The sequence below is a fragment of the Aythya fuligula genome, chromosome 1 (genome assembly GCF_009819795.1).
Source record: "Aythya fuligula isolate bAytFul2 chromosome 1, bAytFul2.pri, whole genome shotgun sequence".
NCBI lineage: Eukaryota > Metazoa > Chordata > Aves > Anseriformes > Anatidae > Aythya > Aythya fuligula.
Genome location: NC_045559.1, coordinates 141,866,008 through 141,893,940, shown reverse-complemented (window position 1 = coordinate 141,893,940; position 27,933 = coordinate 141,866,008). Strand labels below are relative to the sequence as shown.

General features: G+C 35.4%; 1 protein-coding gene across 1 annotated transcript in view; it reads right to left on the bottom strand.

Annotated features, from left to right (window-relative positions):
- Positions 1-575: 575 nt before the first annotated feature.
- Positions 576-27,933, bottom strand: part of MRPS9 (mitochondrial ribosomal protein S9) — a 30,600-nt gene continuing 3,242 nt past the window's right edge. Inside the window, exons 2-11 of the mRNA XM_032201572.1 lie at positions 26,816-26,995; positions 19,197-19,259; positions 19,072-19,102; positions 16,638-16,717; positions 10,748-10,830; positions 7,993-8,068; positions 5,222-5,390; positions 3,430-3,538; positions 2,093-2,262; positions 576-784 (exon numbers count right to left, since the gene is read on the bottom strand). Coding sequence (XP_032057463.1) covers positions 693-784; positions 2,093-2,262; positions 3,430-3,538; positions 5,222-5,390; positions 7,993-8,068; positions 10,748-10,830; positions 16,638-16,717; positions 19,072-19,102; positions 19,197-19,259; positions 26,816-26,995 — 1,053 coding nt within the window. The 3' untranslated portion in view covers positions 576-692. The remainder of the gene's footprint in view (positions 785-2,092; positions 2,263-3,429; positions 3,539-5,221; positions 5,391-7,992; positions 8,069-10,747; positions 10,831-16,637; positions 16,718-19,071; positions 19,103-19,196; positions 19,260-26,815; positions 26,996-27,933) is intronic.

Genomic DNA, 27,933 nt, shown 5'->3' with positions numbered 1-27,933 from the left:
CCCCTTGAGATTTAAAGGGTGGAGAAGATTAACTTCAGCCTAACCCCTTCAGCTCTTTCTGCATTTGGGGGAAGAAGAAAAAGCTGACTCCTCCAGAGGGTGATTCAGAGCACCTAAAATTAGATATTTGCTCTGAATCACTCCCCACTTAACCCTAGGGAGGCATCCTGGAGAAAACTGTTTCCACAGACAAAGGTTAGCCTGTGTGACTGTTCCGCTGTCAACATCCCCTCAGTTGTCAGTGTCATTCTCACTCGTTTCTCAACTCCACCATAGCTTAGGTTGGAAGTTATCACTTATCTTTGGACACCTGCGAAACAAAAAGGGAGACACTTCAAAACTCTCCAGACACCTGTCTAGGAGCTGCCTGTGAAGTCCAGAATTTAGACAGCTGAATCACTGAACATACTCGTTTCTCAAAAAGTTACAATCCACCAACAATTTCATACATTGCCACTAACCTCAGTACAGCTAAGATGGAAAGCTGGCACTCAAAATGCATTATTTCGACAAATTGTGAATTTTTTCAATTTTAAATAAATTTAGAAAAAGATGCTTTTTCAACAAAAAACATAGCAGTTATAATGGAAAGAAGTCTTTATTAGTAAATATATTTATACAACAGCTCTAAATCATAATTGTGTATCTTCTGAAGTTCTTGGAGCTTTCTGCCTTTCTTTAAATACTCAGCTTTATCGCTTTTTCCAGGTGAACTTCCGTCGTGCTCCCTCTTGACCAGGCTTTTTTCGTTCCTTCACACGTGGGTCAACCGTTAGAAGCCCAGCTACAAAACACAGAGAAGCACCCATTTGTTTACTGTTATTAGTTAATATTGTAGGAGTAGTACGTGTGCATGACAATAGAGGGTTTCAAGACAGCCAAGGGGAAAAGTCCACGATAAAACAAGCTAAAAGGAATTTAATCAGATCCTCCAACACTTCAACTTTTCTTTGGTAACTGAATTTTGTTCACATTTAGAACCTTTGAGCCTTTAGAGCAGTGGTCTCAGCTTTTATTAATTGCACAATCCTATCCATAAAAGATTTTTGAGCACTTACCCCTATTATGTATATTCATTAATTTACAAATTACATACATATACTACTGAAGTTCTGGTATTTTCTTCCTGCATCACAGTAGATCTTGTGCACTCCTGGGGTGCACGCACCCCTTTTGAAAGACTAAGCATATTCTAAAACAGTGGTCTCCAAACTGTATTTTGCAACGTCCAAAACCTGTTTGGAATCACACTGATGTCCTTAAAGATACCAAATGAGTTAAAATGCCAATTTGTATTCCCAGCAAGTTACACTTGTCAGTACTGAAGAACTATAATCAGAGAAACTTACTGCAAAAATACCAGCATGAATACAGCTTTACTTCCATGGGTGGAAACAGAGTGGAAAAATAGTAACTGTCCTGCAAGTAATACACGCAGGTATTCCCTACTGGTCCAGAAAGAACATAGTTAAAAGCTCATTGTTTGTAATTCTGTATTTGCTACAGCAGTATGGCATCTAATCACTGAGAGGTATAAAGTACTAGAGAACCAAATACCAAGTAATTTCTATCTTGTTTAGGTAAATTGTCAATTCTAAAGCAAGACAGAAAAGAAGCTCCTTTAGTCTGACCAGTTCCGTGTAGTATGCTTACACTCCTTAATATCCCTTTAAAGTCAACGCTCCAGTGTTTAACTTTGAGAATACATATTTTTAAACATGAACAAGGTGCAACTATAAAAGTAAAATGAAATATTAATTATCCTACTGCTCTCAAACGCCTGATCCAGATTTTATAGTAAATAAACATGCATGTTTTGTGATTTTATATAGATGCAATATAAGCTGGTTTATTGACCTAACAGAGGTCATGAACATATGAAAAAAATGCTTACATAATCTAAAACACACACAGAAGAAACTAGGAAAAAAACTGGAAACAATTTTTACATTCACATCCCATTCATACAATAGACAAGGTTTCACTTGGATTATCTACTCAAATTTGCACCGATCCTTAATGATTCTTGTATTAATTCAGCTAATTACCAGAAACACACTAAGAAACATTGAAATAAGATTTCTATTCCTACCTTGCCTCATAGATTCCACCTCCTTCTCTGTCACAAAACTCCTCAAAGCTTTTGCAGAGGCTAAACGTATTGCGCCAGCCTGTGAGGATCTTCCTCCACCAGAGACCGTGCAAACCATATCATGTTTTCCAACTCTGTCAAGAAACTGGAAAGGGAACAACAACTGCTCTCTAAAAAAAAATAAAATAAATAAATAAAATTATATACATGTAGGTAAGATTATATTACGTATATTTCCTATTGTAGTATATAGAAAAACATGGTTAACTTTCAGACAGAGATCCAGGAAGACATTTATATCCCTAATGTCCTACTAAAATACACTTTGTCAGCCTGGAGAGAAGAGGCTCCAGAGAGACCTTCTAAAAGGTGTCTACAAGAAAGCAGGAGAGGAATTCTCTATCAGGACAAGGACTAATAGCTTTCAACTAGAAGAGGGTAGATTTAAATTATATATAAGGAAGAAATTCTGAGGTGATAACGCACTGGCACAGATTGCTCAGAGAAGCCCCATCCCTGGAAGTGTTTAAGGCCAGACTGGATGGGGCTCAGAGCAACCTGGTCTACTGGGGGGTGTCCCTGCCCGTGGCAGGGGGTTGGAACTGGATGGGATTTAAGGTCCCTTCCAACCTAAACCATTTTATGAAAAGCAAATTACTAGCAAGGATCATGTTCAAACTGCCAATGGTAAGTACTTGAAGATCAGTTTTGCAATTAATTTTGTCTCACTAATTATCTATTGCTGCCAAGATCTGAATATTAAAGACTGAGAAATCTCTCCCTCTATTCTTGAGCTTGGAAACCACAACATAAAATAATCACTTAGGGTCAACAAAGGAAGCTTTCCATCCCTTTTGAGAAGTCTTCTCTATAGCAAACCGCACATCTTCAAAATCTGAAGCTGTATACAAAGTGTCTTGCTTTGTTTGCTTCTACTCATTACTCTATGACAGAGTAATTACATACAAATACAATTCACAAGTCTCTCAGGAAGTTTGACACCTTTGATTATTATTTTTTGTTCAAATAAAACTGCAAGTCCTTTTTAAGGCAACCAAAATTTGAATTATCCAAATAGCCTACTTTCTTGGTATCTGCATCCCTGCAGAAAGGGAAAGAGAAGAAACAGAGCAAGGCTTACCTATCACTTCTGACAGTGCTCACTCCTGGAAACTAGGAGGAGAGGCAAGACTAATTTTCATAAAATAGACAGACGGGAAAAAAAAAAAGACCAGCATCAACTGCGTATGATACAGAACCAAAAGTAATAGTATAGCATGACTTTTGGTGGCATATTTTCAGTACATTAAGAATACAGCATTTCATAGTGCTCTCACCTGTCCTGCAGCACTGGGAAGTAATGTAAAACATCTATTCCATTCACCGTAATTTTTCCAGTCCCATTGTCATAAACTGTTACAGTAGCTCTTGAAGTTTTTCTTGCACCTTAAAGGAATTAAAAGCAATCTGTTATGTGCCTTCAATATTCTACAAAATTTCAAATACCTAAGAAGTTAAGCTGATCTTCAGTCTTTCAAACCGTACCAGATGTTTGTTTTTTGGAGGCTAACATAATAAAAAAGAAGGAGGAAACAAGTAAATACAGACAGTGAGCAGTCAGCTTTCAATACATTTTAATCAATACTATTAAGAAGGTCAGGACCACTTTCTGGACCTGGTGAAGTCAGTGTGTGAAAATACACAGACTGTTGAACACTCATTTTACCATAAACACAGCTTCAAAGTCTTTAATATTAAAGACTTGATAAAATCATACAGAAGTTTAAGAAAATTCACATGGAAAAGGTTAACACTAAATATGCTGATATAAATAACGCTTACGCATCATTTAGCATTGTTTCCTCTGAAATTACTAGTTGCAATTCAGTTCTGTAAACACATTAGCTTCAAGTTAAAACACAACAAACTCTGTGCTAAAGCCTATGACCAATCTTCTGGGGGCAGAAAGGAAGCAACCCTAATAATGAAACACATTAGACATTTTGCTTAATTAAGGGGGGTGATGGGACACAAACGAGAATGTTCTTGAACTTATAGAGATGTCTTTTCTTAAGATGGGTTGCATGTTTATCGAACTTCAACAACTACTACTCTGAAGATACTGTTGAAAACTGACAGTGGATTAAATCCCAGTTTGGCTCTTTCACATCTCCTTGTTTTCGTATCATCTTGAAGTCAACCCAGTGAGAACAGAGCTCATCAGCTATTTTGCTCCTCAAGCTCTCTGAGGTTTTCGTTCTTATCCTCCTCCTACTGCTTAAGAATACATGCTCCTCTTAAACATACAGCACAAAGTGTGCATATGCAGACACAGACTTGCATGTGCTATGTCCAGGAAGAATCTTCAGGCTTTCCTACCCATGTTTTTGATGCATTAGTTTTCCTAGTCAATCACCCATATCATATCATATCATATCATTCTTCCACTGTGTGTCACTTCACTGAAAATGTAAGCCACTTGTATTTAGAAGATGCACAGGCCCTCATAGCTTCTCTCTAACATCCCCTGTCTCAGTATCAGTGACTGAATCCTGTCTCTGTAACATAATGTACAGTTCATCAACTTGTTTGAAAATTTAAGTATTTTCAAATTCTTTGCATTTTCCTCAGCTGTTTGTAGATACTGAAATGCCCTATTTGTTATTTGCGTCTTCAAAATTCTCATTTCTTGAATTGCCTACAAAAGTCATGATAAAGGCTACTTAGTGGTCTAAGCACACCACTTTTACACTATGCAACCAACACAGAACTCTCCATATGTGTTTGGGATCCCCCAGTTCCCCATCCTTTACGTTCAGTCAACTTTTCACAGCAAAGTCTTTTTTTTTTTTTTTTGTACAATGTGCAGCACAGTGAGGTCCTCTCTACACAGATAGTACTGTATCAGAACTAATAGCTGACAGACTGTGCCAAAATCTGACTTTGTTAAACCAATCTGAATCATAACTTAGTATGTCAAAACATAATTAACAATTATAAATCCCATATACACAGAAGCATATAAGAAGAAATAGTGAAACTGTGTTGTACATACATTAATATTATACAGAAATTAGTGGGAAGAGGAAAAAAATTCTGCATCTTTACCAACCAACTTGAAATTTTTACCTTCACCGGTGCTGAAGGCCACTCCTTGCTCATCATACTTCAAGGGCTCAATAACAACTTTTTGCAATTGCGCAGAGATTTCTCTGGAAAACTTTTTTATATAATTCTCCTCGATGTTACCACATGGCATCATCACCAATTTTTGTAAAAGTTGAATAAATCTCGAATACTGTAGACAACAAGAACTTCATTAAAGGATGCAAGTGTAATTGCATTTGCTAAAAACTTTCTATTTTTATGTACTTAATCTTTCCTACTTCACTTTTATTGATGATTTCTGACAAGATGACACTTTTGCACCTACATGCTGATTTAAGAACAGCATGCAGATGCATCATTTGCTGTGTGACTAAAGATACCTGGTTCTTTCTTCAGGCAACAATGAAGCTTTAATTCAAAGTATAACCACCAACCCCTTTGTAACACAGGATTATTGTATGAGAATGAAGTTCATCTCGCTTTTAGAAAGAAAACATTGAGGGGGTCTTCATTCTTTTGTTGTCATTAAAATGGCAAAAGGAAAAGATTTTTACCTCATTTTCAGTAAGTCAGCATATTCATTGACTTGGAAATAATTTTATTTCACTAAACTGAGCCTCTTAAATGATTATATTTCATAATATATACAGGAAATACCTATCTATCTATCTTTGGCTGTTCAAGCTGAGTTGCTTTAATGTTTATGATTTCCTTTAAACCGAACAATCAAGCTATTTAAAAATTCAAGAGATACTTGACTTAAAGGGCAACCTCTTGAAATAAATTATCCTTTGCTACTGTGTGGTTCTCCTTCCCCCTTACACCTCCTCCGAAGTTCTTCAACATGTGATTAAAGAGTAAACACCACTGTGTTAACCCATTTGTGCTAAAAGCTGGGATGTCCTGTTATGAAGTGTTACTGGCAGGAGTACCAGATAGCTGGGTGACAGGATGTAAAGGTATGCCAGCTTTTAAAACGGATTTTTCATATACATATCACATCTTTATTTTTGAAGTTTTCTTAACTCACCAGTTGTTATGAAAAGTATTTTCTCTTCTGCTTCTAGAAGTTTCTGCACAAAATTAAGTCTTTTTTTGGTAATTTAGCAATCGCTTCTGCAACTCGACATCACTCAAAAAGCTACTTCTGTCTAACAATCTGACACAGATCTGTGGCAAAGCCTTCAAAGAGCAGAAATATAATAATACAAAAATTTAAAAATTATGGTGGCTGTAGATGAAGAAAGCTTATAACAGTTCATTTGCAGAGTGAAAAGAAAAAAATCAATAGCTTTGATTTTGTTTAATACAGCAAACACCACAGAATATTTTGTTGCAGTGGCAAAATAATAGAATTTGAGTGGGTAACACTAGCAGCTCTTACCTAGGTATTTCAAATGCATTTAAACATCAGTGGGGCTTTGGGGTTTTCACATGTTGAGAAGCCAGGACATAAGTCTTTTTTTTATAGTCTACTGCAGTCTATCTTCACAGACATGTAGTATACAAAACCAAGCAGAGAAGAACACCAAACTGGTTGGTTGTAGAACTAGACCAGTTTCTGGGACTCTAAGAGGAAAAACAAGCATCCCAAACACAGGAGCTAATGAAAACACTGAGATTGTAACTACTACTACTAGGAGCAAGATAGCTGAAATCTCCTGGGTAGATCAGGATGGAGAACTTACAACAGCAACTTCTAACTTACACTTACGGACATAAAACTGCTGAAAACTTTTCCACTTTACTCATAGACAATAAGCCATGACATGTTACTGTCTGGATGACAAATGAGCAAAGAGTACGTTTGCTGCTGCCATGCTATTCTGTAATGATCTTGTCCACAGGGCAAAAAAGTGATTCAGTACTGCTTCTAAGTGGAAAAAATATTTGGAATGCTCAGTGTTAGATTCTCATACTCAAGCTTAAACTTCCCGAAGAAAACCGAAGTTGGTCACACAGACTAAACCTGCTGTTACAAATCTAATGCTATTTAGGGGATTGCAGGAAAAAGCTCTGAATAAGAAAAGTGGATGACTATCAGGCTTGATAGTCTTATTCCCAGAGAAGCATGTAAAGTACTCCAAATCTTGATACTGATACAGCCTACTGATACTGGCAAAACTACAAAAATCCTCTTCTCTCCTCCCATACTTCATATCAAGGAGAATGTAAAAAGAGCTATCCCAGATGAGACCACAGATCTATTTAGCTTTATATCTTGTTTCTGATATTTGATTCTGTAGCCAATTGCTAAGAAAAGGAATCCTTAGTTCATCCTTCTCTGTGACTTTATCACTATCATGGCCTTAAGATTTAGTCAAACACCCTCTACAGATTTACCATTACACAAATCCATCACGTTTCGCCATCTTGAACATTCACCCTTTCCCTAAAATAAAGAGAAGAGGTTCTAGCCCTGTTTTTCATCTGTAATTAGAATAAATAACTATTTATTTCTATTACAAGCTGTCACTATGCTCCATTTTTGTTAACACAATTAGATGAAAAGAGACAAGGCCTACCACAAAGCTACCAGAAGAAAAAATGAACTTATGTTAGCAACAATGGAAAACCCTTAATTGTTCTGTACTATGCTAGATATAAAAGGGACACAGGGTAAAGAGAACATGAAAATAATGTAGTAGTGCTGTAAACATGTGCATTTTATGGAAAGAAAGTTCTTTTGAAGAGCACCTGCCTCTATGTAATGCCTTTACAGTATCCAAAAATGCAGAGTCCATGTTTTTAAGACACAAGCCTCCTTAAGATTAGAAGGATTAATTACTTACATCATCATCCGACAGTTTTTCTAACAACATTTCTTCCAATTCCGTCTTAGTCAGCCATCTGCTGCCAACCAGGTTCCTGTTTAAAATATCACATATATCCTCCCTTTAATTAACCATGCAATTAGAGTTACATCACAAAGGACCACACATACAGTCTTAGCTCAGAAATATATTTTCAATCAAAAAGGAATACAGATCACATTCCCATAGTAAATAGAAAAAGGCCTACGCTGATTTTAAAAGATCTTTTGAAAGAAATGGTAACGTCACATATTGAATTTACCAAATTAAAATTATGTATTTCATTTACACATTATTCATATTATTGAAGTCTGATATTGTGCAAGATTACTCTTGCAAGAATAATCTATCTTCTCCTCAGCTTAAAACTTAGTTTGACAAATTTGCTGCTAGGAAGAGTTTGGTTTATTAGCAACAAAGAAACACATCAGAAGGCAGGATATAAAAAAAAAAAACAAAAAAACTTAAGCAACAAAATTTTGCCCGTGGTCTCCAATTCTTTGGCTCAATACCAAACTCTACTAGCAGTAAGTATGGTCAAGGTACTAATGCAGCAATAACAACCATACTGTATTTTAACTACTATATAAACTCGGTCTGCTCAGTACAGAAACTGAACCAACAATAGAAAAAGCAGAAGTTAAGAAAACAGCCTCATACAGAGATGTTAACACAAATAAAAAAAAAAAAGTGTGAAGTCTTTGGGAAATATGTATCATACAAAGTGTCTGACAAAACAGAATGCTACCATGAATATACACATCAACTTTATCAGGTAAATTTAAGGCAAAGCACTAACTTTCTTACCTCTGTAGGATTTTTTTTTTAATTGTTTATAATATATATTTAAAGAAGCAATCCTAATGAACAAGCTCTGATTCAGAAAATCATTCCTACTCAAGGTGATTTTAAGTAGTACTTCTGAAGTTCTGATTTTCATGTTTTTCTGAGTCAGGGCATAAGAAATATTTACTTAGAGACAGTGCTGGTTTTAACAGAAATCTTAAGAAGTACCTAACCCTGACAGCTTCAAGTATATAGTATATGTATTTACGTATAGCTACTTCCAGTGAAGCCAGTGATTTATTTAGTTTAAGCTTATAGCTTTTTGCACATTTAAGTCTTTCAAGATCAGGTTCCTACCCCACAGTTAATTTTACAGTGTGTCCATGACAGATTGCTTGCTGGAAAAAACAAAAACAAAAACAGTTCCTACCAGCCCCTACCTACATTGAGGAGATGAATTATTGAGGCTAATCTCAAAGGAAGTACTACATCCCTTAAACCCTTTAAATTCTCAGAGTTTTTACAAACATAACAGAGGAAAACAAAAACTTTCAACCCTGACCACCTTTAGGTCATTTTTCACATCAGTAAATCCACTGGCTGAGCTCTCTAAGGTTATTTTTCAGCAGCATACACCAAGAAACTAAATTCATTTGTTCTCGTCTGCTTAGAAACTAATACAGATCTATAATAAAACATTCTGTGGCTCACAGGACACTATATATATACACACACACCATGAACAAAGATGCACTTCTGGTATTTAAGAAGGAAATAATCTCAACAAATTAACCCCTTCTCTTCCTAACATAAATGATAAATGGCTGAGATTAAGAAGTGACAAACCAACACGATGTGCAACTGGAACGGCGCACAAACCTGGCCAGAAAATACACAGCAAGAACATAAATCAAAATTTTTTTCCAGTGTCTGAATTGTAACTATATAAAAACTGGTAAACACTGAAAACAAACCTTCCTAGCTGTATCCATTTCTTTTAGATACTTGCTTGATTTCACATTCCAATATATCAAGATCTTTGCAGAAAAATATATTTAAAAAAAAGATCAAGAATGCAGCCTAAGAGAAGTGAACAGTTTATAAAACATATATCCATTTCAAAGACAACCCTGACAGTATGCACTGAGAAACCAACAACTATAGTATTTCACAGCTTGTTCTGGTTAACATGCATCTTTTCTGTCCAGTGGCTATGGCCAAGCTAAAAAGCTTACTATGCACACCAGAAAAGTTAAAGAAAAGAAGGGAAACCAAATCCAATTACCGTTAATGGTGATATTAGAACAAACCGAACCAAATAAACTTTTCTAAAATAAGTACAGCTTTGATGATTCAGCTGTACAAAGCCATTAGAAAAAAATAGTGGAATTAACTATTTTGATGCTCTTCAGAATCAACATTGGTAAGTAAAAATACTCAAGAACAGCAATCAATGAAAGACTATTAAAAAGCTCAGCTTCAGATATTAGGTTTTTCCAACAGTTAAACAACATATTTGATATTTACACAGGCCTTATTTTCTCATAAAAATCTTACTACCCTTTTCAAAAAACTTTACTAAAGAAATAATTAGGAAACTTCGTATATGGACAAAGAATACTGGATATTCTCTACATATTTTCAAGTCACACTTTTGAATTTTTATATAGGAGAGAACATTGAAAAGAGCTGAGAAATATTAAATAGCAAGAAATATAGTTGGGGGTTCCCTATTTCAGCAGTGAGCACTCCACACACACAGATTACACACAGACCTTTCAACCTGAAATTAACATACAAATATTCAGTCAGGGAATAGGGAAAAAGTCTGAGAATGTGTTAACGGAATAAAAGGCAGGTAGGATGGGAGACTACGACGTGCCAAAAACAGCATACTGAAGCATTTTAAGAAAAGTAATATCAATATGGAATCCAACTGGAAACGTACTTTTTTTCCTTCTGAGGTGGCAAGTCTTGAGCTGCCAGTTGGTCTTGATGTTTCTGAACATTTAGCAGTTTTTCATAGGTATCCTAAAATATATACGAAGAAGAATTTAAATGCATTTTTTCATTTGTTATTTGATTTTATTATGTAAAACATGCTTATGTGGTTTTGGTCTCCAAACATCTAAAACTCAAGAGGTTAGAAAACAGAGCTCTATCAAGTTAAAAAAAAAAAAAAAAAAAAAAAGAGCACATTAAAGCTAAACCAATAAACATTTAGACAGTGGGTGTAATATTTTCATATGTAGTTCAAGGTAATTAATTTTGAATTGTGCTGTTGTTCTTCAGTTTGTTGCCTTCTTATACGTGCTTTTACAAAAATTCTCAAATGTATACAGAAAAGAAGCTACGTTTATATAACGGATATGCCTCCAGAACATACTGCACAATCTTTCACAGAGCATTCGCATTTTAGCTTGTCTTTCTCAAAATAGTGAGGAGATTTAAAATTGTAAATTATTTCATTTAGCTAGATTTTTGTACATTTGAATTGTCAGCTCTATCAGTAGTCTGTATCAATCAGAACTCCCTCTTACCCAGGCACATCCACAAAAACATACACAATTAAATTTATCATAATCAGAATTAGTTGTGTGGTTTTTTTTTTGTTTGTTTGATTTGTTGTTTTTTTTTTCCTTTCCCCTCCAAACATTACAGATATACTGGCTCTACATTTTCAGTACTTTTTTCCCCCTCAACAGTTTTCTCAAAATTCTTAGCTATGTAACTTCAAATCATGCTGTGACAGGGATTTACAACTTCAGAAAACCAAAAGCAAAAACATCCATAAAGCCACACAGCAGATATTACATGAGACACGTTTTTTAATAAATTATCTTCAGTTTCTTAATTTCAGAAACTTTTGGAATCTATTTTGTTTTAAAGTATTACATCTAATACTAAGAATTACAGCAGTGATTTAAACTAGAAATAGGAATATCTGGAAAAATAATTACAAATAATATTGAAACAAAACAGAATTGTATTACAGCAAAGTGCTTGAGTGTAAAATAATTTACTTTCATTAACAAGTGAAAGTACAAAGCTTATAACCACTTTCACATACTTTAATAATGTAAGGACTTTAGCAAATACTAGGGAAACTACAGATTAGGAATTACCGGGAACAGGGAAGGATCTTTTTTTTTTTTTCCTGTACTACTTACAAAGAATAGATATTAAAATATTAAAAAATATTAAAAGAAAAGCAAGACAGAAACATACTGTTAAAAATTAACCACTGAAATTCCAGTTCTTAACACAAGTAATGTCGTGACTTGCAACAGGATGCTATGAGATTTCTGCAAGTTTACAATCTTTTTTTTTTTTTTTAAACAAAAAACAAAAAAACAACAACTTGCTTAGTTACAAACATCTACTGTCCAAGCTGATTTATCCATTGATATAAAAAAACACTGGCTGACATACTAAAAATATGAGTACTTAAAGTACATGAACTAAGAACAGATTGCTATCTGAGCTGCACTCGAAGCATTTAAAAAGGGACAATTCACTGAGGCCTTTGACGCAGGTCATCGATGACATTTTTAACAGCACCGTGGAACAGAAGTATTTTTGGAATAACTCCACAGTATAAAATCCTGCAGTACAAAACTGCCCACTTTTCCTTGAGACTGCACAAGAACTCACGTATTATAGTGATATGCCTTCCAGAAATCTTTCAGTTTTGACAGAGATAACCCATTTCAGGTAGGAACTAGGAAAATTTTTCAATTTAAAACATACTCTGACTTTACAAACATGAAACATCACATAAAAGGGCATAACAAATCATATTTTCATATACTCCCAAACCTCAGAAATACATCCGTACCTTCTTATCTTAGAGATCTATGGTAGCACTACTTTGGGTATCATTCATATCACATCATCTTTCATAATCCTAACAGCTCTATTCAGAGCTGACTATTAGGCTGCAAAAAGTTTTCTGTGCAGGCAAAACAGGCACAAGGTTTGGGTTAGAAGGTATGAGATGTGCCTGACACCAAGAATTTTTTTTATGCATTTGTAGTTAGACTGGAAGAAGAATGAGTATGGAAGCTGTCGTGGGGATGGAAGAGAAGGGAAAAGGATTTAGCTGCAGGTCAGGTATCTCTGGAAAGTCCCTGGAACAGGGGCTTCAGAATACTTTGAGTATTGGGAAATCAGCAAACCAGGCACAAAGATGATATTTTAGGAATTAAGATGATCTCTTTAAAATGTTCAGGTTAAATTATAGAAGCAATGGTCATTAAAAAAAAAAAAAAAAAAAAAAAAAAAAACACCAACAACACCCTAACTAAAAAACCTTTACACAGGAGATGAAATCAAATAAAATTAGAAAATAGTATTATAAAACATTTTGGCATGGAAGTCAAATTCTAAATATAATTTCCTGCATATTTCTGGCAATTAAAGTGGACTTGAATCTCTAATGAGATAAAATTTTGGTCTTAAGCATTAAGAAAAAAAAAAAATTAATGCAAGCATTTAATGTCTGTAGAGAGATGAAGTCAACAGACTAAAGAACCACTCACTTGTGCAGTAAAGTACATGGATGAGTCTTTGCAAAATCAGGAATCGCATGTAATGCCCAATAATTTATCTGACAAATCTTCACTCCCCACAGGCTAAAGAAAGCGTCTGAAGACACACTTGCTTTTTCAAAGCTGGCAGGTGAAGATTTTACTAATCACTTCAGGATTCAATAGTCCAATTCATGAATGTACACATCTGTGTGTCTTGTAAACTCAGCTAGCACACAATCAAAATAGCTGATTTTACAAGATTGGCTATGTGCTAAAATGCTTCCATTTCTAATAGAGGTATCAAATTTCAGATCTGTGTAAGGATGAAGTCTTCTAAAACACAAAGCAATATTCTTCTTTTACCCTACATAAAAATTTTGGGAAGAAATTAGCAAATGGAACCCTAGAAAAATGAGGGTTTCTTGGTCCTTTTTTTTTTTTTTTAAATGGGAATTTAGCATTGTAGCATTTTGGTTAAAATATGCTGCAGAGCTCATATCATTTTGCCTTTCTTCATGGTTTTTTTTCACTTCAGCATATACTTTAAAAAAAAAAAAAGTTAAAATGTTGTATTGCATATATTATCCACAATCTGATATTTCTAAAAAAGTAAAGTAGCAGTTACATAAAATTACTATTTTGCTTCACAGACTGGTATGAAGAGACCATTTTGTCTTGCTCTGTGCATTACTAAAATATGACATTTTCTCCAAAAAACCTTTAAGTTAAATGATGATCAAATATACGAGCAAATACTTGTGAAACTGTTTCATGCAGTAACCATTCTGTTGTGTATCAAAAGTAAAATAAATTGTCCTTCCCTGACAGCTAAACTTTATTCAAACAGGCAGAACAAAGGCAACAATGGAGTATAAAGTGAGTATCCTTTATGAAAGTTCGTTTAATATTCAAGTCATAGCAACGTGTATATTGGCTGTTATAATACACGTGAATACATATGGTTTCTATTTTCACTAGGTGGGTAACATTATTCCCTAGCATTAACTACACAAACAATGCTGTGACCATTTATGCCACCAGAAATTAATAAAAGTGAAGTTCCACATGAGTCTGTGTAGTAATTAACAGCATACAAGTTTAAGCTAAATATTACGTTTATCCAATTTATGAGACTTAACGTAGCAATTTTAAGGACATCTTCAAATGGGATTGATTACTTACACTACACTGTATTAACATACAACCTTTCTTTTTTCCTAGCCAAATTAATTAGCTTTGAGACTTACAAATGTTTTCTTAAATACACATTAGCCTAATAAGAGGTTAAAACAACATTGGGAATTTCATGCAGATTTCGTCTTTCATTTGGCTGACTGAAAAAAAAATGTTAAATCTCCTTTAATGGATTCAGGCTTACAGAACTCTATTTAATGAAGATATTTAGAAACATTCTAAGAATGCTCAAGTACTTAAATATCCTATACTAATGAAATTTGTGTTTGTCAAAGTGGCTTTGTTTGAAGGTGGTTGCCACTGTTAGAAACAAGATGCACACTATTCTCTTTGAGATTTCCAAGGCAATCTTGCATACTCTTTCTAACTGCTTGGAAGAGCTAAAAATAAACTTGTGCTCCTTGTAAAATTTGTAATTTCTTCATTATGATGGAATGCAACAAAACATCTTGCCCTTGGGTTGCTCCGTTTCAGCCAAAACAAATGCAAATGGCTTGTCAGATGACAGCTGTTTGATAAGGCTCCTCTACAAGACCTGCATGCTTTACTTTTTTCCGTGAAACTTGGGATGAAAGGCAGAAGGCAGGAAGAGAATTAATGTAGCATACAGTCTAAAGGCAATGCTACAACCGTGATTAAGTAGAAAAGTTAAAAGGCACAGATTTTCCACAGCCTCGCTGCGTGCAACCCATCCGTGTAACAAGTTGACAGGCCTAGCGCGTCAGCTCCATCATCCTCTCCGACAGCTAAAACGCAGCATTGCATCCCTTTTCAGAGAAAATTTGCGTCTGCACCATGAAGCGTTGTACATTATTTCTTAGCACTGCAGGGGGCTCAAGTCCATATGGAACCTTCACAAATATTACCACAGATCAAACCAGCGGCGTTTCGAGGCAGATTTGACATACCTATTTAAATGAACAGCAGGGGTCCTCGGGCTGCCTCAGGCTGTGCAGGAGAAAACCTCTGTGGAAAGCCTATGCTGCAGCTCCATTACTCAGCAAAGATACCCTCTACATTTATCATTCATTTCATTTCTGCCAGGGCAAGAAGCTCATTTGCCCAAGGTCAACAACAAAAAAAAAAAAAAAAGAAAAAAAAAGAGGGGGGCTGTTTTTTATTCTCCCAAAGAAATAAATGTACCTGACAAGTGGGGATTTTGTCCTTTGGGTACGCAGTACACAAATAAACATCAGATAATTCTAATAAAATCATGGCACTCCGTAAAACTGTGGACTGACTTCAACAACGTAAATTTTATTCTTTTGAGAACAGACTAATCACAGAAATAACTTTTTAAGACTATCTAATGAGGAAACAAAATCCGAAGTGACTGTCCAGTGAAATATTTCTGCATACAGCATTAATGCTTTCATTTCCTATAAGTACACATAAGAAACATGCATAAACTCTTCTAAGGAGGTAGATAATGCTTGCGCTATTGATGGTCACAGATATGAAGTGCCTATTCATAATCCACGTGAAGACTCAGAAGCTGTATCTGATAGAACATAATGAGACCCTACCATAAAGGTAAACAGATGCAGATCTTTTACTCCTGGAACCATGCTAATCAGAAAAAGCCTTAAGTTTGCATGAATGAAACAGTCTTAGAAAAATCAATTAAGCAGTTTAAATGCAAATTTTCTTCATACTAAATGTCAGCACAAATAACATTTCCTATAGCTTTGCCCTTCAAGGGGAAAAAAAAAAAAAACAACAACAACTTTTTTTTTTTTTTTTATTCTACAGCGATTTTTCTTAGGACTAGCTGGTTTTGTTGTTTACACATTCTCCACTACTAACTTTATGCTACTAAGTGGGTACAGCCTATAAGAAAGCGGTCAGACTATTCAGATGCAGATCATAGTCAAAACTGTAAAATAAACCAAAAAATAAGCAGGAACTATTATCCTCTGTTCTCTTAAACTTGACATAAAAACACCCTTAGTAATAGATATTGTGGCAAAAATTAGCATTTCTTTCATGTTCAGTGCTGATATGGCCTACCGTGAAAACACTGAGTAAAGTCAGGAGCTCCTAATACACATCCCTAGAATAACGTGTCCTTGACTGGGAACTAACATTATTTACTACAGGTACCATACTTACATGCATTAATGAGTAGTATGACTGCTTGCCGGTATAAAAGAGGAAGTGAAATGGCCGGCCATCTTCTCCCCACTGGATTTCTAATGAAAAGCAAGATTAGACAAGAAAGCAATATACACTCATTAAAAAAAAAAATATATATATATATATATATATTTTTTTTTTGTATTTAATTGCAGTTACAAACCTCTTCCATAATACTGATTACCCTTTAAAATATCAGAGAACAATGACATTTCGTGGGTATACAACCTGTCTGGAAATCTAATGATTTAGACTACCTTGGTAAAAACAAACAAAAAATCAAAACTCTAGCTGCAATTATAAGTAAATATTTAATACTTCTAAACATCTTTTAACACAAGGGAATCCCTCATGCACATCTTAAATGAACTTTCAAAGACTGTGTAGTTGGTATTACAGATGCAAATATCCATTTTAGAATAGAAAGAAGTACAAATTAAGGGACAATTGAAATCTACATAATGATGGCAAAAGGCTAAATATTAACTGCTCTGGAAAACAGTGCTTTAAACTCTGAACAAATTACTTACTAGTATAACACATCTAAAACAAATTTAGTATTCATACAATTGTCTTTTGCATGTAACTGCAAATATTCAGAACTTGGGAGATTTTAAAGCTTGTTCATGTTGATGCCTGTGGGATATTTAAACACAAGACCTATGCTATGCTTTACATAATTAGTACAGCAACAAAACAGGCTTTGTTTAATTCATCACATCCAGATTACCTTATTTATCAAAAAAAAAAAGCTATTTATGGACATGAATTTCAACTTAAGAAAAAATTATGTATCAAATTTAAGTGTCTTAACATTACACCCATCTCTTCCAAACACAGAAAACTAACAAAAATAAACACCTGAGAGCTTTTAAAAGATTGAACTGTAAAGAAACTGCCAGCCATTTTATCCAGTAAGTTCAGCTGAAGCAAACTACAGACAAAAGATAAGACTCCAAGAACCTGTCTGATAAGTATGCTGGTGTATTGCACTGAAACATTACCACAGAATACAGCAGAAGTGGAATAAAAAGATGTAAAATTAAAAAAAAAAAAAAAAAAAAAAAAAAAAAAAAAAAAAAAAAACAGAAAGAACACTGAGGGTATTTAACCAGGTATACTACTGGGGGAATGTATGAATTTCTCTTTATGTGGCTGTGAAAGCACGTTTAGTTGAAATCCCTATTCAGGAAACATTCTGAAGTATAAATTTATGGTTTTGTACTTCCAAATTCTTAAAGATGTAATGCACAGTCAAGAAAAGCTGCCTTAAAAAAAAAAGATATTTATTGAAAAGTGTTAATTTTAGACACATATATTTACACTAATCCTAGTTCTCAGGACAGAGTTAGAATCTCAAGTAACTCTTTGGTCCTGGAAACATATACAGTAGTAGCTTAGATTTTAAAATTGCGTAATTATGATTAACTGTCTTACCCTTTGCATTCTACTTTCTATTTCATGATACTGTGAAGTTAGAAATTAATGTGTGATACCATTTAATAGCTAACATTCCAAGACTTCTAGCAATGCAGAGATCTTTCTAGAAGATGCACAAAATTCAAAATGAATCTATTGATTCCAGAACAGTAGAAGGATGGAAGGAAGGAAGAAAAGAAGGAAAATGATGGGATTACACTGATTATCAGAAGTTTCTAAATGGGACTCAATAGTTCAGCAAATAGAGAATTTCACATCCATGCTAAGAGTTCACGCTAAACAGCCAAAAAAATGAAAAACAACTTTGTAAAATTCTTTGTAAAATTTAATTTGGTGATTTCAACCAGGTTCTCACTAAACAACATATTGGCACATCACTGACCTCTGGGTGCCTCAGGAAGCAAGGCCGAAGACTGTATGGATCGAATGCAGATTTAAGACTTCCAGGTCAAAGATGAGACGTGATGGGAAGAGGTTCCATTCACATCACCCCCTATTCTCTCAACTGGCAATTTTAAGGCTGTAATTTCTCTGCTTTTAGAGCACCGAAGGTACCAGGAAAACTTTTGGTTTAAAATAGCATTAATGAATATTTTATGGATGTGATAGACAGCACTGACAAAAAAGCTACTGAATTCGACAAAAGGTTTTCCAGTGACTTCAACAGATTTTGCACGTCATTCTACCTGCTGTTTATTTTTAAACAATGAAAAACATTTATCCATAATCAGTTCACACTATGCCTCAAAGGGCTACTGGTGTTCCAGAACCCAGCAGTATTTTTATTTTATTTTTTTTTACCCTAAAAGCTAGAATACTAGATCAGGCTTTGTACTGCTCACGTCTTATCAGTTTCCTCCCCCACATTGTTCCTAATAAAAATAAATTTGTGAAAATAAGGCATTCCACATATACAAATTTTCTTAATACTTCGAAAAAGAATATGGAAAAAAAAATTATGAACACTTACTCCTCTGTTCTGGAAAAATTTCTGTGGGATGCTGCAAATAAATAAACAAATAAATATCATCAAAAGGAAAAAGTTACTTGAAATATCATGCTATGGTTATTCAAAAATGCAACAAGAATTCCTACCTTCATCATGGGCCTGGCTCGTTTGTCGAATAAGCCCGAAGGAAAGAGATAGGCAATAGCTCTCTGAAAGCAGAGATCACATATGTAATTTTTCCATAAAAGAAGCATCACAACATTGCTTAGGTACTTTCTCATACAGAAAATTGAACAATTTTTGCACATACATAAGCAAAACAGTTAACAACAACTGCCACATATCTGCTGTGTGGAAAAGAAAAGCAGTTTCCTCAGGAATCCGCAGGTGGAGTAAAAAATCTCATTATGAAGGTTGCGATCTAATATATCAGAATGAGTGAACATTCCTTTGCAAAGTTTATTTTTTTATAACAGTACACATTTACAATGACTCACCAGAACTACTCGAGTGCAAAGACCACCTTTTTAATAAGTAAATGCAACACTCATTTTTCCTTAAAACTTCAAATGCTGCAACTTCTATGAGAAATTACATTTTATTCATCTTTCTGAAAATATCAGATAGTGCCTCCTGACAAACTGAGCATGAGAATTGTATTTATTCAAACACAAAACAACTGGACACAAAGTTTTGCAAATTTGGAAGCCCAGTTTCTATAGACTTAGGTTCCCAAAGTCTACTGCCACAACAAACGTTGCTTTTAGAAGATACTTTACATACCCTAAATAAGCATTTCATTAAACACTGCATTTGGAAACAACTGTGAATCACTGCAATCTTTGCTGAAGTTGAACTAATAGCGCAGCAAAGCAAGACTCCTAAATGCCATTTTTCTTTTTTAAAACATCAATTCTCCCACTTTCTCGATACCTAAGGGTTTGGTAAAACAATTTAGAAACAAGTATGACATTACACACCCATGATTTACCACTGTTTGTACGGAGTACAACGTACCAGATGCATCACTTTCTTTTACTTAACCAATATTCTGCGTTTCCTGTGATATATAAACTTTGTATTATTTGTCTCCAACAAATACAGTAGGAATGACAAAATTCAAAGTCATTCTGGCAAAATGCAAAGCAAAGCAGCTTACAAGGCTAAACCCAATGGCATGTGTTTCCATTCAACATCATTTTACTGTCCCTTTTCAGTGCAACTGAAACATAAATGTTTATATTTTTATTTACAGAATGGTTGGGGGTTGAGATTTCTGGAGGCAACCTACTCCAACCCCTGCTCAAGCAGGGCAGCCCAGAGCAGGCTGCCCAGGAGCATCTCCAGGCAGCTTTTGAACATCTCTGAACATTTCTGAACAGGGAAAACTTATTATAAAACATTACTAACATATGAGAGCTGTTCATTTCCATTTGTTTTCAGAAATGGAAGAGACAAAGACAGCCACCAAAACCCCCCAGATGCATGGCTCTGGCGATTGTGGTCAACTTCAGACAGCAGGCAGTAGAACTTGAGATAGAAGTCATTTGCTTGTACAATAACATGGAATAACTGAATAAAACCCTCTGGCTGTCGTCTCACTTATATTTCCACTAGACAGTAAGGAAAAATAGAATTACAATAAAATCACAATTAAAAATCTGCTCTTAAGAAGAATGCCTCTTTGTTAGTCAGGCAACCTTAGGGCTATTATTTGCTGATCGTTTTTTCCATGGACATGGAGTAGTTTGTCAGTGCTTCAACAGATTTAATATGCATGGAGTGTAAAAGGACCTAACCTATTACTTTCATTAATCCCCTACTGGTATTCTGAACAGAAATTTTGAGAATTCTGAAGCAAACAAAAGGCTTAACTTGATTTTATGAAATGGTAATTTTGTTTCTCTTAGTGACTACTGTATTCCCATTTGTTAGTCAATGGGCATTTTATGCATACACACAGTAGGTGAACACCTATTTATGAACAAATGGGGATTAATTATGATGACAATAGAGAAATCCGCTGTGAGCCAAATGATGTTAAACAAACACATTATATAATATATTAAAAGAATTTATTACAGGATATTGAGACTGACTGTGCGTGTACTTAAGAGGTAGACGTTATACAAGCATCTCCGGAATCTCAATCAAAACAGCTACTGACACCTTAATAAATGCCAAATTTACAGTTTACCATTTATAATGGAGAGTGTCTGTCATCTGAAATGTGCTACATCTTGGAAGTTTATTTTATATTGCTTGAGTCGCATGTCTTTCATGCTAAATCATAAACAAACCCTGCATTAAGGAATCTTAACACCTACTTTTAGCTCTCTACACATCAACTAGCCAAAGAATAATAGTCCTATTTTATAAGTTTCTTTTTTATGCTGTTGGGGTTTTTGTTTTTCCCAAAATGAAAATAAGTAGTCTTCCTGCCCTCTCCTTTCTTATGGAAAGTTATTTGGAGTATTTCTATCAGGGAGTATTTGCCTTTACAACCTGTTCAGAACTATCCTGGGATGCAACAGACTACAAGTAAAGTCTTGCTCTCCTTTATTCAGAAGACTTTCTTCATGTTAAATAGCTGTGCCCTCAGTTTTTACTGAATTTGACCAAGAGCTGCTTTCCTTAGGCTATCATTTCAGGTAGGCAAGATTCATCCATTCTCCTCTAACCTCCACAGATTCTGGGCTACTCCTTCACAGTTCTATCTGTTAAACCCCACTATTCCCATTGTTTTCTAAAATAAAACACAGCTTTCTAGAAAAGGCACAGCCATAATTATTTTCAACAGAAATGCTTAAAAATCCATGTACATAGTAACAGCATGGTGTTTCCAAAATGACTATGTAAACTGCTGGAAAAAAAGGTGGAATGGGTACAGTCTGCATTTGCTATGAGTTGCTGCAAAAAAAAAAAAAAAAAAAAAAAAAGTACCTGTTTCCTCTAAGGATTTGAAGGTGTTTGTTTTTAAACTCTGTTGAGCCATTCAGAAAAAAAAGAGGAAAAAACCATTTGTAATCACACCTGCTAAAATGCTAAATCACAACGAATACACATTAGTATCAAGATGGTTTATCTCAGACATTGCTACACTGCTGAAGGACCACATAGTATTTCCCTTCCAGTTAGAAAGTCTGAATTCGAGCCAGTAGGCATAATGAGAACAAGCTTCTATCCCTATCAAAAATTGTATCTGGCAGTCCTTCAACCAAATTACATGCAAAACAATTCATTAAATAAACTGCCCGGCGCTGCATGGGGCATGTTGTGCAAATCCAACATACCTGCCACACCCTCAGCTTCCCTCCTCATCGTGGATGCTGCACATGCTGACTCCTCGTCCTCGCTCCCCTTCATACCTACAAGCCAGGAAGCTTTTCTCAAAGCTCAACAGACTTTAGTTCTGAGTGAGAGAGGTTCAGCTGGGTCAGGAAGGGTTGCTTTCGGTTTTTCGTTTTCGTTTTTTTTTTTTTTTTTTTTTTTTTTTAAGAAATACCTTGAGGAATTTGATACCTTAATTCCAACGGAGCTGACCGAGTCATACTGGGGTAGGGGAGGGACACTGAGGCACTTCAATCCTTAAATTACCCGCCATGAATTGGGGAGATTTGACAGGGCAAATTCATCTTGCCCAAGTGCCTTCCCGAGCTTTTCTCAAATACAAAACATTCTAATTTTCATTGCTCAAATCACGTGTAAATAAGCTAAGGAGCATCCACTGAAAAAATATGTTTTGTAGAAAATAAATATTAAAAAAAAACTCCACCCCAGGTGGGCTGCCTTGCAGCAGCATCTTCCTTGGCATAGAAGGCTCAAGAATCCAGCTCGCTTTTTTAAATATAAATTCTGATGTGGACAGAAAAGCAGAAAGACAGCATTTTAACCCCATCACTTGAGAAAAAAATACAGCCATTAAATGCAAAAAAAAAAAAAAACAACCACTTCTTTTAACATTAAATTATATTAATTAAACACTTTCAAAACTAAAAAGGTGATATCTTGTCCAGAGCTCAGACAGCAAAAAGCTTTTGAAAGAAATAAATATTTGTTTCTTTATTTTCACTGTAACTTTTTAAAAGACTGAACAGTATTCGAAAGAAGAAAAAAAAAATAGCAGTCATCAGTTCAAATGGACTGATGTGGAGTTTGTCTCCACTAAAATGAAGTTTTATAAAAGTATTCTAGATTCAACTAACTATTTAAATAAACAGTGCAAACCCCAGTGTTTCTGGTAAGGGCAGTGCTGGACATCATGTTCTTACAGACATGAGGAAGTTCAGAAACGTATTTTGTTCTGAGTAACGCTCCTGACATTTCACATATGTTAATATTCACTCACTTCTAACAGGCTGGGTTGCTAAAACTGGAACGCTACTTAGAAATCAGATGCTCTGAGCCATTTTTAAAAGCAACCGAGTATCACCCATTTTTCATTAGAGAAGTCTTAATTCATTGAAAGAAACCATACCCTCTAAGGAACAAAGCTTCTCACGTTTATAACATTTTCATGCTGAAAATGCTGCCTTACTGGTAATTTTGCAACAATATGTATTAAGTGAAGATATTTATTTCTAAATGTGTATTTTAGATTTTTTTTCCCCATCTGCTTGACAACAATCTATTAGGTCATACAGCAGACAGCAAAAGAAAATTAACACATTTCCAGCTTTCAAGTTTTGCTAACTTATGGGGAAGAGTACGGCTTCATGATGAACTCCTCCTATCTTAGAGACCATTTAGCAACTGCATGGAAATGAATAATAAAAATACTGGCATATAAATAGGTCACAGAGATTAAGATGCTTTTCCTATATTAATCTTACTTAGATTTCTGGTCTTTAAAGTAGAATATCTCAGGACTGACAGTGGAAAATGAAGGTGGGCTGTTTACTACAACCATAAGTTAAAGTTAAATCAAAAAATAAAAGGATTACAGCCTCGACTGGGAAAAAGCACTGGGTCAGGACTGCAATCTCTATTAATTAGGTATCCCAGCTGGGCAGTGGGTATGCAGCTGTTAACTTGATCAATGACTTACCTAAATGTCATCTCTACTGATTCGCTTATAAATTACCAGCAAGTGAGACTAATGTACAGGTGCTAATTTATTTAAACTGTTCTCTGCAGTTCTACATAGCTTTATAAACTGCATCTGGCACTTAATGTTAGCTGTCAGTTGTACTTAGACATGCCTGTCCTAACGACTCTGTTCATTAGAAATGAGCACAAATTATGAAATATTGTGAAAAATGATACATCAAATGGAATGGGCAAAGCAAATCAATTAGAGAAACTTCATACCACGTATTCACACATAGGAGAATAAAACATCTCAGCTTCAGAGCAAGGTCTGTAATACCAATTAAAAAGCAATTGGTAGACTTCTGCAGAGTTATATATCAATTTGCTGGTTTTTTTTCTCCTCCAGAAATACAGTTGTAATGCACAGCTTAACTTTTCATTCCCAAATAAAAGCATCGATAAGAGGCAATTCTGCTTCCACAACATCCAGGAGAAGGATTAACAAGTCAACTTATTTTCCAGTTTAGAACTTTACAAGGTTTAGCTTCTATTAAACTATACCTAAAACTCTAGTGAAGGACAGAATCCTGTGATGCTTACTTTGGAAATACACTGCACAGACTGATTAACAGTGGAAGACATGGAGCGCTCACATGCTCGATGTAAGCACTCATCAGAAAGAATTACTTCTGTTTGAAATGTAAAGCTTGATAATTCTCCTGCCAGTGCTTAAGCAGCTTTTATATTTTTATAACAGAAATTTAATTATGCATAGCAGACACTATTATAGACTGAGTATTTTCCAACACCTGATGGAATATGAAGAAATTAAACATGCACCACAGATACTTGGTATCCCTAAACAAAATACTACTCTTTTAGCTCCACTTCTCCATCTTTTAAGAAACGGAGCCAGCAAAGAGGTCACATACTTATCACCTGCACTGCATGTGTTAAAGCTAATTTTCAGAATGAATCTGCTTTTACTAATTATGGAGCTCAGTTAATGTTGCAAATTATAATAGGGCTGTGGATTCATAAAGAAAGAACAACTACTTGACTATAAATGGTCACCTTTCACTTGCACTCTTGTTGTCTGTAAGCCTTCCCTGTAGACTCTATCAAGAGAAGGAATCCAGACTGCAGGTGAATGCACTGTCCTACCTTTAACCTTTCAGGCAAGCTATCTAAACTATCAGGAGCAGCACCTGTAGTAAAATGAGAAGGGTTTTTTTGCTGACAAATCTGTGCATGCATGCCTTTTTTTAGTTACTTTCTTGTAATGTAAGCGTCATTAAACGTAGGGGAAAAAAATAATAAAAAAAATCTGAAAAATGCAAGGAAAATAAATTCCATGGTCTGTTAAAAACTGCAGAAAAGAAAGCCAGAGTAAAGCAGGCTTTTATCGCTGACCCAGATGGCTCAATGAATACTTTCACTGTTGACCGGAAGGGTCTGCAATGTCACTTGTCTTTAGAAGAGCAAAGTGATATCTGTGATTCTGAAAGAAAGCAGCCACAGTACCAGTGCATAGCTTTGTCCTCATGAAGTTTGATTTCCTATGGACTTCTGACTCAAAGTCAACTTTCCCTTATGGATTTTGTGATGCCTGACAAGACTCAAGTCTCATTTCAGCCTTTTTCTCTGCAGGCCATTAACTGCGTCTCTTCTCACTCCGCCATCTATTTTCAGAGAAGTTTAAAAAATTCATTTTGAAGCCTCTCTGTCAAATGTGGTTGAAATCGTCCTGCATTACCACCTACAGGTGTAGCTCTTCTTTGGCATAAGCATGCTGTCACAACCTCCTATCTGGACACAGCTACGCTGACACAAGTTTGCCACAGAGAGGTGACAAAACCATGCTAGCAAAACAATCCCCTGGAAAACTAAGCCACGTACACCTCTTTCGGCACATACAACATCAACCCTGGGGGACCCACTGCTACACTGTGCTGCCATGGCTCGAGTAATAGTATCACTGCTGCGCAGAAAAAGCTCCGGCTACGAGACTTCATAAAGCTTCACCTAAGACTGAATGTCACCAAATGACATTTCTCCTCACTGCCTCTCATGTGTGATAAAAGAAATGACAGAAGTGAAGCACAAGTTGGACGTTAAAAAAAGAAAAAATTTAAAGAGAAAGCACATCTATACACGAGCCTAAGTGATATGCAGAAAGAGGAGGCCACCCACCTGTCAGTTGTCAGAGGGAATGGCAATAAAATAGTATGTTTTGAGGTACTGATATGAGCTTAAATGCAGGTCTACGTTAAAATCCCTAAGCTAAGCCAGAGTGTTAGTTGTAAAACATCCTATAAAATTTAATTTGCATTACCAGCAACCACAGTATCATACAAGAAAACCCAACCTAAATACACACAGCAGGTCAAATTGTGGGTAAACGTTTCAAAGTGCTACATAAACCTTCACAGTGCCTCTTACAACCTCAGATCAAGGGGATTATCCATTAGTACTTTTAAAAAGAACCTACTGTGCTTTAGCAAGATATGGTATATAGCTCTATACTGTGATGCCTGACCTCACTTGGTAGCAGGAGTAGAATCTCTATTCACAGTCACAGTTGCAATGTTTGCAATGTATAGTAGTAGTCTTTCTTATTCTGACAGTTTGATTAAAATTCACAGAGAGCTGAGGGGCTCATGCTGAAGTAAAGTGCTTTCAATATCTGAAACTCTACAGTAAATTACTTCTCCAACAGAGCAACTGTACTTACATCAATATCCTCTTGGGTAAAAGTTTCGGGATCTTCTCCCATCATGTTGGCTAAATGTCTCTTTCCTAGGTTGAACTCTTCAATCTGTTTTTTAATAAATGCCTCTGTGTACTTTTCAGGTCCTGAGGCTGCTACATTTTTCTTCCACGCTGCTGTAGTGGTATAGATTAGCCTCAACGTCTAACAAAAACAAAACAAAACAAAAATGAGAGATTTATTTTGTATTTTTGGCACAGTGAGCTCTACATAAAATGAATAGTAAAACAAGCCATGCATACCTATAACAGGATTGAACATATTACTGTAGTAAGTTAGAAAAGGCAGGTATACTCACAAAACCACTTTCTTCCAATTGTTTAATGCCCGTAAACAGATAAACACATTCTAGAAGGTGAACATTTCTGCACATTACCATTAATCTTGACAATTGCTTCTCTTCTTATTGAACATATTTGTATTGCACCTGCCTTTTAAGTTTTTCTTTTTCTTCTTTTTTTTTTTTTTTTTTTTTTATTTATTTAGCAGGATTTTTCTGATTTAAAAAAAAAAAAAAAAAAAAAAAAAAAAAAGATGTAATATCCCACGTTAGGATCATCCAGCAAAAGCAAGACACAGATCTGATCAACAGATGCAGTCTTAAAAAAAAAAACAGAACAACAATAAAAATAAAATAATAATAATAAAGAACAGCACATAAGGAGGTTTTGCATTCACCTAAAGGCACCCTATAGTGAAGTATGAAAAGAAGGGCAGCTCTCTTGTGGCTTTTGGAAGCACGTGGGTGCCCCATGTCCCACGGCACAGCGGACAACCACTGCTGAAGGCTCTGGAAAGGCTATGAAGCCCCCCAGTTTTCTCAGTGCCAGAACATTTCTTCAGCTATTTCGTTGTCTCAGGTAGAATGATTGGAAAATGAAGCAGGGTAATTCTCATCAGTATCCACTGCTGAGCAGGGTTCCAGGTCAGAAGTCATAACTCAGGGGACACTTACCTTTTGATGTTTGTGGGAGGCAAATTTTTCTTTTCTTTTACCAAAGGATGACTAATTTCAATCAAGACCTCTAGCAGAGGAACAGGAACTTCAGTACCAGGGCTGCAGTGTCCCAATTTCAGCGTAG